Here is an 11,119-nt window from a genome sequence, read left to right as displayed (position 1 = left end):
TCAAATCATAACAAACGCAATTTTATCTTCTGTTTTAAGAGGAAACTAGAACAGTTAAGTTTCGTTCACCCCACTTCCTTACGCCTGCTTGGGGTTGAACAGCTTGGGCATTTGTTGCCAGCACTTCCAGTAGTTTTCGTCGTTGTGCTCGCACTTCAGCGCATAGTCCGTGAGCTTGACCAGGTACGTCGACTCGAACATGAACGCCAGCCCGCCGTCGAACTTGTGCGGCTTGAGCTCCGCGTTCGAAGCCGCAAGGAACGTTTCAGCATCAGGTCCGTGTGGCGTGTCGACGCTGTGGAGGGAAGCGCCTCCAGGGGCGAAGCCGTCCTCACCGCCCTTCTTAGCGTCGTAGGTGCCGTAGACCATTCCCATGTACTCGCTCATGCAGTTACGGTGGAAGTACGGGGGACGGAACGTGTGCTCTTGGACCTAGAATGGTAAAATATGTTAGCACGGTTAAAGGAGTTGTGAAAGTACTCGATAAGCACACGGACCATCCAACGGGGCGGGAAGATGACGAAGTCTGCGACAGCGTTGCCTGCCTCCTCCGTTTGGCACGTCAGTACGCAGTAGATAGAGGGGTCCTATCAGAGATCAAGGCAAAGCGTGGGTTAGTGAAAAGTGAATTCAAGATATTCGTGTTGTGAGTGCAAATAATCTTACCGGGTGGTCGTAGTTGACGGAGTTCATGGTGCAGAACTTGTCGAGGTTGTACTTGTACGGCACGTAGTTACCGTGCCACGCGACGACATTGAACGGTGAGAAGGCCATGCGAGCTGAAAACACTTGGCCACCAAACTGTAGGACAGACACAAGAGTGAGACTTTCAGCTTTGAATCTCATCTCATCGACAGTAAATGCAGCGTACCTTGTTCACGACCAAGTATTCGACATCGCGATCTTCGTAGAAAGCGCTCGGGTGCTCAAAATCGCGCGGGTTGGCGAGTCCGTTGGCTCCGATTGGTCCAAGATCAGGCAGGACGAAGTGGCGGTTGTACACCTCCAGAATGTAGCCGCGAGAAGGTCCGTCCAGGTCAACCGAGAAGCGAATGCCGCGCTGAAAAGATCAAACCACCCACAACCAGGTCAATTTAACGCACAATTAACATCCACATATCCACCCAAAAGAAGTACCTGGATGACGCAGATCTCGTGCGGCGACACCTTGAGACGACCAAACTCCGTCGTGATCTTCAGGTCACCAGTCTGAGGGACTGGAATGGCACCAAATAAGCAAAAAAAGTCAAACCTTCATTTTTTCCCACTAGTAACTTCCAATTTCCAATACCCATTCACGTACCGATCAGAAAGTCGCCGTCCGAGTTGTAGAAGCACGTGTCCTTCATCGACGTGTTGGCGGCGTACATGTGGATGGCTAAGCCCGCCTTCATCGTCGGGTCTCCCGCTCCACCTAAAACAAATAAATAAGAGAAAAAAAGGTTAGAGACAACTGGCCAAAGTTAAAACAAAAGGTTCTGCACCAGTTGACAAACTCACCGATCGTGCGTAACCCGTCGATGAAATCCACTTTCTCCGAGTCGGCTGGGAATGGCATGGGCCTCCACCGCATCTGCTGCGGCGTGAGCTTCTCCTTGGCAAAGTCCGCCTTGACGAACGGGTGGTCCACCTCCTTGTACTTCTCGTGCACTACTGGCGGAAGGATACGGTACAGCCAGCTACCAATTGCAACAGCAAGAAAATTGTCAATTGCAATTCTTCGGGAGTGATACATAAGCTGTTGCACGCACCTGCGCTGGTTCTTGTGGCGCGGCAGAGTGAACGCCGTGCCCGAGAGCTGCTCGGCGTACAGTCCATACGCACACTGCAACGACACCAAAGGGCGGAAAAGTTTAGGCTAGTGCTAACCCGATTAGGCTAGTGCTAAACGGGTGTGGCACCAACCTTTTGCGGATTGTTCTGGCCCTTGGGCAGCGCGTCGGGCAGCGCCTCCGAGCAGAAATCGTTGCCGAAGCCCGGCAGATACGACAGCGAGTCCCAGGCAGCGTCGGTCATGGTGCTTGCAGGCGGATACGCTTGTCTCGTCGAGTGCTTATCGCCAAATGAGCTGCTCCGTTGAGTGAGTGTGCGCAGCTGGTACCTGACACTCTACCGGCGGTATACAAATTCCAAGTTATAAAGAGGTTAGGGGACTAAACTTCAATATGTATTGGACGCAAGAAAGCGTTTAAGATAATTAGACGCGGCACGGCACTCTAAACGTGCGCTTGAGACGCAGAGGCCCCGACGGCGCTATACAGTGCTTCGCTAAGCTGGCGTGCTAGCAGACGCATTTGCTGGTGCTAGCGGGTCGCACCGAGCCAAGTGCGTCGCCAGATACGCGAATTGAAAAGTTTTTCAATGAAAGGATTCCATGTTATCTTGGAAAATGTATTAGTGTATAGCCGGTACGTGACTGTTACGGACATGGCTACAATTTTAGAGATTACCATTGAGTTTTTGCTAGATTCGAGTGGTTGAGTATCCGTTCATCGAGAGTGTATCGCCGATATCGATCTGCAGCAGCGCGGTCTTCAACGTAGTGCCCACTTCTCGAGTCGAATGAGGTAACCGCCTTCGCAGGGGAGGCCTGAGGAGTGGGAACCGCCACTTTTCGCGTCATCGCCTTGACCCCCGCACACAAAATGCAGTTGGCGAGCGAGTGGAGAGCACACTTCGACTGCAACGAGGCATCAGCTTGCGGTGAAGGAGCCTGGTAAGTGGGAAGTTTGCCAGTCGGCAAAGTGGCTGAACTGCTGTAGCTGTAGATCGGGGGCGCCTTGGTCGGTACAGTTGTTGCTGCCGATGGAGTTTGCACAGCACTGGACGGAGTAGTGTTAACGCTGCCCTTCATGCAAATGAAGCATCGGAGCAGTTGATGCCGTTCACATGGTCCGTCCTGGAGCTTGCGAGCCACTTCGGTGACCTTTGAAGCCACGGCAACTGGTGCTGGCTCCTTCGCGGTCTGACGAGTTGGAGCTGCTTGGGTTTGCCGAAAACTGTCATTGACCGAGCACAGCATACACCCAGCGAGTTTGTGCTTGGTACACGCCTCGATTGCGCCAGTTGCTTGGGCACGCGGTAGTGAGGTGTAAGTGAACCCAGCAACGCTGGCACTTTTGAATAGCGTCACGGGATCTTGCTTAGAAGCGGAGGTACTCCAACCACTGGCTGGATTCGACGACCACAGCTCGCTACTGTTGCCGATTCTGTCTTGCTGTTGGGTCAAAAGTACAGGAGTTGACTTGGACATCGCCGAGGGGGGCCAATTGGGGTTGAAGCTGTTCGTAGCGGCAGCAAGGTTCGAATACTTCCAGGAGTTCATGGCGCTAGAATACTGTGTCGCAGTCACGTCGTTCCCGTCCGGAGGACAGGTGACAGGGGATACACACACTCCAGAGGCTTGGCGCCATGCTAGCGGTGATTCGTCAGCTCGGCTACGTTCCACTGCTGCCTGAAGCCGTTGCATCTCGTTCGTTGACGAGCTCGCGTCCAATTCCTCTGCGTCCTCGAGCTGATTTGTTGCATCGTACGACGGATCAATGATCGGGTTCGGCTCAAACGCCACCTTGCTGCCCACTGTGGCTTTCTGCGGTTGCTCTTTACTTGACCCGAGAGCGTATCGCTCCAGCACCTGCTTGTATGCCCGAGCAGCAGTACCATTATCACTTCCCGCTCGAGCGAGACTGGGTCGTGATCGACTTTTCTGCATGGTAGTGGTCCTTGTCATGGTAGAATTCGACACAGAAATCGAAGCCTGGCGCTTCATAGCCTGAGCAGGGGTGCTGGTACCAAGGTCCTTAGGTGCATCATATTTTTTGCCACCATTCGAGTCAACAAGCTGTTCCAGGTCCTTCACGCGACTCTCGAGTGCTCGGATCTTCTTCACGTCTTCCTCCCTCCACCTCTGAAAGACGGCGTTATCCCTCGAGAGCTTTGAGATCTCCTTGTCCTTCCCCTTCAGTTTTTCCTGAAAGTCTCGCTGCAAGGCCTGATGCTCCTTAAGCCGAGTTTCGTGTCGTCTTCGCTGCTCACTCTCCAATCGTTCACGAAGCTTCACAATCTGTATCTTCGCCATCAGCAGTTCCGTCGATCCATCCGCCACTTCATTCACTCGAATGGTCTGCATCACCGACCTCGCTCGATCTGCAAAGTGCAGCGTCCGGATCGTCTCGTCGCATGACTGCTGCGTTGCGTTGACAGTAGCGATCAGACACGACTGCGTGTTACCGCCGAAAGAGTCCTGCAGAACGCGGGTCAAAGTTGAGTCGCGGTATGGAATGTGCTTCCTTCCAGCTTCAGTTAGTGCCGCGATACAATTGCCAAGCGCCGATAAACTCGTGTTGATGTTCTTGAGCTCTTGCGAGTGCGCGTCTTCCATTTCCACGTCCGTATTCCATTTCTCAGAGCCCGCTAGGTCCACCAAGTTTAATCTTGCTCTCCGGAGAACCTGGCCGTCACCATTAGGCGCCGGGCATTGAGTCGCCACGTGGAGCTGAACGATAGCGTGGCTCCTGCTGCTCGACACATTCGATTCCGTCTCGCGCACGCACCGATTCGTGTGGCCTTGGTGGATTATCTGCATGGCGTGTGAGAACGACGTTATCCGTTCGCTTGACAGTCCTTGAACACTGACGCTCGTCGTACCTTCCAGCGTTGGCTGCTCGCGAATGAGCAGGGGCTTTTGGCGCATGCGATCAGTGAGGAGATCAAACAACCGGTCGTTGTAGATCTGCAGGAAGCTCAGATGCAGCTCGACTTGGCAGTTTTTCTCTTTCAAAATGGCTGCTCGGTCGAGCAGATAGCTGAGTGTGCGGGGAACAATTCCCCAAGACGACTTGACCATTCGAAATGACTCGCTAGCCACTCCTGGTGCTGTAGCCCCATCGCAAGCGGTGTTGTCTCGAGATGAACCCAAGTCACGCCCAAAAAGAGTGTGCGTTTTGCCCGTTCCAGTCTGTCCGTATGCGAAGACAGTGGCGTTGTACCCTTCCAAGCACGCCTGTACGCTTGGCTCTACTGCAGAAAACACGTCTTCTTGCGTCGCAGCTCCCATGAACACTCGATCAAACGCGCACTCCGTGACTGTACTGATGCTTCCCTGGGCCGTTGTTGCTTGCACACACAAGCTGGATCCCTGCTTCTCACCCGCCGTGACGACCACCTTACCTTCAGATTCGGAAAGAGGACGGACACGCACAACAACTTGGATTCTTCGACGCAGACTGGCATCCATATTCTCTCCGCCCTGTGAAGTTGGTCTGTGCTCATCGACCACAGAACCCGACACGACACCGTTAATATCCTCGGCATTATAGCATTCGACACCATGCTCAGGTGCCACAGGGTCTTCTTGCCGATCGGTATCGTCCAGCTGAGATCTTGTCGTGGCAACGACAGATTCAATTGCGAGTTCTGTGGTTGCTTGCTCGCAGGCGCTACTAAGTTGATCCTCTCCCTCCTCGCCTTGCCCATCTGCTGAATCTCCATCATCAGAAGCATCATACTTCGCGTCCGAAAACAACTCCCACTCGTCGCAGTAGTGAGCCTCTTCCCCGCTGTCAATGGTCTCCGTTGTCGAAGCAGCAGTAGATGGCGGAGTGCCGTCAACCGCAGCCGACGACCCACCGCGGGTAATCGAATCCATCTCCTCCGTGAGCTCCCCTTCATCTGCGATTGCCTCCACCTCACTCGTTTCGCTCATGGTGCTACCGGAAGCACGTGCCTGCTCCTATGACATCACCCAGCACGTCATTCCACCTCAAGAACTTCAATGTTTCCGCAAATATCACAATGTACTCTAAAAATATGCGGCCGTGTGGCCACGAGCGCTGTTTTTACCACAAGCCTCGTTCAGGAAACTCGTGTTTAATCCTGTAGCAGCAGAAAACAATACGAATGAGAATCAACAACACGCAAACGGCTCCCGCTTCATCGATCTGCACGTACCACCAGTTCAGGGAACTCTTTAGCGACGACAAGGTCAAAATCACCAAGGTCTTTGGGCACTGCGAGGCTTGTCCACAACTTCTTTTGAGCCTCCAGCTCGTCATCGTCCTCACTCGCGTCCGCGCCTTCATCCTCAGAAGCCTCCTCTTGATTGAAGCGCAACGACTTTCGACGAGAACTCCGGCGGGAATTAGTCTCACCGCTGCTCGATACATCGGAATCGGCACGTCGACGCTTGGGGCTTCTCTCGGGCGTAGCTGCAGTTTGGGGCGCCGAACGTTTAGATGAGCGGGTGGGGCGACTTGCAGCTGCCGCACGCGGACTGCTTCTGACGCGATTTCGCGCATTGTGTGGCGACGGTGGTGCCGGCTTAGGGCGATGTGGTACGTCCGTTAGCGTTTCTCCGGTGAGCTCATGGTAAACCTCCTTCATCTGGGCGGACGGGCGCTTCTTGAGGATTACCTCGATCGATGCCTCCATGAGCGGCAACTTGCAAAGATTCAGAAGACGCTTCTGCTGACGGTCGCGCTGGCGAGACATTTCCAGCAGCATTCGCCCGCGCTCTAGCGAGCGACGCAAGTCTTGCAGCTGGCCCAAAATCTCCTGGTTGATCCAGGACTGACGGTTTACATCGAAAGCAGCATCCGGTGGCGGGTGCGCTTCACAGTAAAACTTCCACTCGGTGCGATTAGATCGAGCGCAATACAATTTCTTCTGTGCCGCGCAGATCGGGTGGAATCGACGGTAGCACTGAGCGCAATTGGCTAGAAGCCCCTCTTTCTTGTCGCACAGCTCACATCGCGTCGACATACCATCCGACTTCAGGGTGGGAGTATACGCACACAGCATGTGATGCCGCTTGACCGTCCGCGTCTTCTGCCACTTGCTGCAATACACGTGAATCCACCTGTTCGACGTTGATGGAGTTGCCGCCACCCCATTACTCTCAGGAATCTGCTGATGTAGCTGCAAGGTTTTGCTCTCCGAAATTGTCTGGCCCTGTTGTTGTCGCTGCATGTTTTGATATCCTTGTAACCAAAGTTGCTGGCCCCCGCCCGGTGCCGGCCGTATCGCCATACTCGTTGACTTCGGAGCGAGCAGAGTCTGGACAGTCGGCTGGATCGCTGTAGCCGGCGGATCAACACAAGGCATCAGGTAGTCCGTTGCCTTCGCGCACACGACGCACGCGGGCGATTCCTTACCACCCGTTAGCGTACACCGCTCGCAGATCCAATTGCTTCTAAATATTGAGGCGGATGAACCAATGTCGGATATGCAGCATTCCGGGTGGATGTAGACGTTGCAGTACTGGCATCGTATCATAAACTGCCTTCGATGGAGCATGTTCACGTCCGTGAGCTCCCCAGTAATAGGTGCGCAATACTCGAAGCACGCAGAGCAAACTGTCATGTCGGTCCAATCCGTCGCATTTGGGTCATCGTCTGTTGCAGTTATCTTGCTCTCGGCTGACAACACAGCTTGCACGATTGATCCCGACAGCAAGGACGACTCGTCACCACCTGCTTGCTTGCTTCCAGTGCTGTAATTGTCCTTGTTCCGCATAACAAAGTATGAATCGATCCGGAACCGAGTTCGCCGCCGTTTCTGGGCAAGCTGCTCGGACGCTGGATAATGTCCGGGCAAGTGACTTGGGCAGTACATCCGAAAGTTTAATCCAGCACCACCACCAGCATACATGTATCGTCCATCGCCGAGAGAAATTGTCATGGGTAGACCCTCATACCACCCGCACAGAGGGTGGAAGGATGTAGAGCATCCAGGATGGCAGCACTGAATGGTGCGTCCGCAAGCTACTCTGCAGTGCACGCACAGGCTGCCCAGCTCCAAGGCAGGAACTTCCGGGGTTTCATCATTTTTCACGATGGCATTCTGCCCACCTGATGCTTGGTTAATGCGCGCGTCGATCTCTTCTGCCGAGTTTACAAACCGTACTTGAGTCGTGGTTCCTACCAAACTGATCTCCGAAAGATCGAACAGGTTGCCAATCCACACTTTCGGGCACCACAACGCACACACGACGTGCACCCACTTTCCGTCGACGGTACGTTTGAATGCGCCGTCGCTCAAAGAGCAAAGTTGGCAGAATACATCGGTAGCCGGGTCGAGTCCTTCCCGCGTGGCGCGGCATCGGTCGCAAATAAATTCATTGCTGGGCACCTTGTCCATTCCGTAGCAGCGCTGATGGACAGCTAGCTCGCATCGATCGCAGAAAATAATCGGATTCGTCTCAGGAGATTGTCCATCGAAGCATACCACGCAGGTGCCATCGTCAATTGCGTCATCTTCGTCCTCTGTAGACCCCTCTTGCTCTTCTGTGTCAGTTTTCTTGACTTCCTTTTCAGGCTCGTCCCCACTTCTGTATCCGATCAATAAACTTGAGCATAATCGCTTCCACGCCGCAAACTCGCGATAGTACATGTCCGTTGTCTGCGCTTTAATCTGGAACTTGTTGTCATCACCCTCTCTGCCCTGAAGTCTTTTGTACAATGTGCGAATACGATAGCGGTTTTGCTCCGTCGTATCTTTCAGGTACTCCATCAGCAGGTTAATTTCTGGTGTCAGTTCATCCGTGAGTGCGGCATTGGCAGGGAGAGCCAAGATCGGAGATTTGAGCCCGTTAGCCTCCGGAGATTTCTCCACTGGGGCTTCCTTCACTTGGTCGCAGGCATCAAGAGATATCAGCAACTGGTCATCCTTGTCCAAGGGAACCTTCTTCGTCTGCATGTCGAATCCAACCAATGTGGACATCGCATCATGCTGGAAAATACTGGCGAACGTCCCGTTATTTGCAGCTTGCTGGTGCATGGTGGCTCCATTCTGCGAAACACGCAGCGAGTACTTGCAGCTCACTGTTGTGTTCTCTCCATTCTTGAACTGCACGCGAATGTCTGCTTCTGTGCCTTCAGGGACGTTCTTTGAGACAGAATCAGCGGGCTGTTCGGTGACGGGCTGTGTGCACTCGGGGTTGTGGCAAATCTCAATCATCGGCTTGGCGAACGGGTCGCTCAAGCAACGGCAGTGGCTCGCGCGCATGAGGAAATCGCACTTGTGGGCGAATTTCCTGAGCGCGAGAGCTTGCTTCGGGTCGTCCGCGCTTCGTTCCAGTCGTAATGTGTCTCGACAGTGAATGTCCGATGCTTGCAGGGGCCGCCGACGCGTCGCCTTGGCAATGTCCTCGAGTTTCACGCCGCACAAGCTTTTAGAGAGCTGCTCCATGCGCTTCTTCTCCAGCACGCTGCTGCTGAAAAAGTGGTTCTCCACGAGCTTCCAGAAGTACGTCGAGTCCATGGGCGCGCCGCTGTTCTGTCCAGGCCACGAGGCGAACAGGACGTCCGTCAGGTCCGCGGGCTCCGTGTCATCCAGGCCGGCGAACGTCCGCGGCGACGTCATGTTGTTCTTGCGCTTCATAGCGTGTCGACTCTTGGGGCACGTGTTCTTGAGGTGGCCCATCATGTGCGTCTCGCGCACGGACTCGCCGCACTCGGGGCACGCGCGCATGGGCGGCGCCTGGCGCTTGTCCCGGCTCTTCTTGGGGCTGCTCTTGCTGCGCGTCTTGCCGCCGCCTCCCTTCTTGGACGGGGACTTGGCCTGCGTTTTGTACGAGATCTCGGCGGGCTTGACGCCGAGGCGGTCCAGCTCCTGCTTGCGCATGAGCGAGTCGTGTCTGGCCAGCCAGCCCAATAAACACTGCGTCTCGTGGCTCTCCTTGTTGGGCGCGCTCACCTTGTTGGTGCAGAAGCGGCACTTGAGCTCCGTCGTGGCCGGGTGCTCCAGCAGGTACTGCTTGGCCACGGGCAGCTTGCGCCACGAGTTGTCCACCATCTCGAAGCGGGTCGTGGCCACGTCCGCGAGGTGCGACTTGCAGTGGTAGACCTGCTGGTTGTCCGCGTTGTAGCCCGTGAAGAGCAGGCTCGAGGGCGCGCGGAAGGCGCACAGCACGTGGAAGGCCTTGGCGCAGCGCCCGCTCACGCACTGGATGCAGCCGCCGCGCAGGCCGCACAGGATGCAGCGCAGCGAGCTGCGGCTGCGGTCCAGCAGCGAGATGTCCACGGCCTCGTCCATGGCGCCCGCCAGGCTGTGGTACAGCTCCGGGATCCAGTTGATGCACAGCACGTGGCACCAGACGTCGCGCTGGGCCGTGAGCCGCAGCGCGCCGCCCGCGATGGGGCACACGGCGCACTGCGGCGCCACGCGCGAGGACACGGAAGAAGAGGAAGAAGAGGAGGACGCGCTCAGGTGCTCGCAGGCCTGGCAGAGCCACGCGGACGCGTCGCCGCCCGCGATGCTGCGGCCGTAGCACTTGACGTGCACGCGGATGGCGCAGCGCGCGCACTGGACGAGGAGCGTCCCCTGGTAGTCGTCCACCTCCATGCAGATGCAGCAGGGCTCGCGCGGCGCATCGGGCGTGGGCGCATCGGGCGTGGGCGCGGCGGCGGGGGGCATGGGGAGCGGCGCGGTCGGTCCACCGACCCCGAGCAGTGCACTGGGAGGTTGGTTTCCTGGGCAGGAAGAGGAAGGTCTCCGCGTCAAGCTCCGCCTGCGGAGTACCCGATTGTGCCGTGGTGTGGTCCACCCGTGTCGGCTTGTTAAACGGCATAAAACGGCGTCATGGCATATTGTACCCGTCGTGGACTGGTACATTTGCTTCAACTTGGCGTGGTCAAGCTTCGAAGCAGCGGCATACATGTATGAGCGGGAATGGAAGCGATATATTGTAGTGCTGCGAGCTCCTATGCTATCGAGTTGTGCGTCAAAGGAATGAAGTCACATAAGATACGGTGAAGCTGGGCGTCAGGCAAAACTACGAGGCCCCGGACAAACCCCGTTTCCTTGTCATGGGCCTTTCAGTGGACCCCAAAAAATCATCTCGAGACTCGAGTCGAGGATTGCAGCCACTGGGGTCGCGTCAGGTGCTGCTAACCTCACGGCTCGTCACTGGCTGATCGTCGAAGACCAAGGGGTGGGCAGACAAATACATGCATGTGATTCGGGCGGAGATGGAGATGATGATGATGAGGTATTACTTGTACCTGACACCGTTCTGGCTCAGCATATATCGGTACTGTACGTCGTGAGCGAGCCGAGCGGTGGCATGGGAACTGGCAGAGAAGACGACAAGAGGCGTAGGACCACGATCCCCGTGGGACAA

At 55.6% G+C, this 11,119-nt stretch overlaps 2 protein-coding genes across 2 annotated transcripts; both read right to left on the bottom strand.

Moving 5' to 3' along the window:
• Window positions 1-50: 50 nt before the first annotated feature.
• On the bottom strand, window positions 51-2,050 carry PHYSODRAFT_350698 (hypothetical protein). Its single transcript, XM_009525538.1, has 9 exons — window positions 1,906-2,050; window positions 1,752-1,825; window positions 1,501-1,679; window positions 1,304-1,414; window positions 1,138-1,217; window positions 872-1,060; window positions 667-801; window positions 498-587; window positions 51-432 (listed from the first exon to the last, which is right to left on the bottom strand). The coding sequence occupies exons 1-9, from the start codon at window positions 2,014-2,016 to the stop codon at window positions 79-81; spliced, it is 1,323 nt and encodes a 440-aa protein (XP_009523833.1). The 5' UTR covers window positions 2,017-2,050; the 3' UTR covers window positions 51-78.
• A 423-nt stretch (window positions 2,051-2,473) lies between these two features.
• On the bottom strand, window positions 2,474-10,368 carry PHYSODRAFT_461834 (hypothetical protein; the record flags this gene model as incomplete). Its single annotated transcript, XM_009525537.1, has 2 exons — window positions 2,474-5,647; window positions 5,950-10,368. Coding segments are annotated over 2 exons (7,593 nt in total), but the record flags the coding sequence as incomplete, so codon positions are not given.
• Window positions 10,369-11,119: the final 751 nt, after the last annotated feature.

The sequence above is a fragment of the Phytophthora sojae genome (assembly GCF_000149755.1).
Source record: "Phytophthora sojae unplaced genomic scaffold PHYSOscaffold_3, whole genome shotgun sequence".
Taxonomy (NCBI): Eukaryota; Oomycota; class Peronosporomycetes; order Peronosporales; family Peronosporaceae; genus Phytophthora; species Phytophthora sojae.
This window is presented reverse-complemented; position numbering and strand designations above follow the sequence as displayed.

Excerpts from the sequence above, each read along its gene's own strand:
- PHYSODRAFT_350698 (XM_009525538.1), bottom strand. The coding sequence starts at position 2,016 with ATGACCGACGCTGCCTGGGACTCGCTGTCGTATCTGCCGGGCTTCGGC. Across the intron at positions 1,680-1,751 it reads CGCCACAAGAACCAGCGCAG|CTGGCTGTACCGTATCCTTC; the intron begins GTGCGTGCAACA and ends TGCAATTGGTAG. Across the intron at positions 433-497 it reads TCTTCCCGCCCCGTTGGATG|GTCCAAGAGCACACGTTCCG; the intron begins GTCCGTGTGCTT and ends TTACCATTCTAG.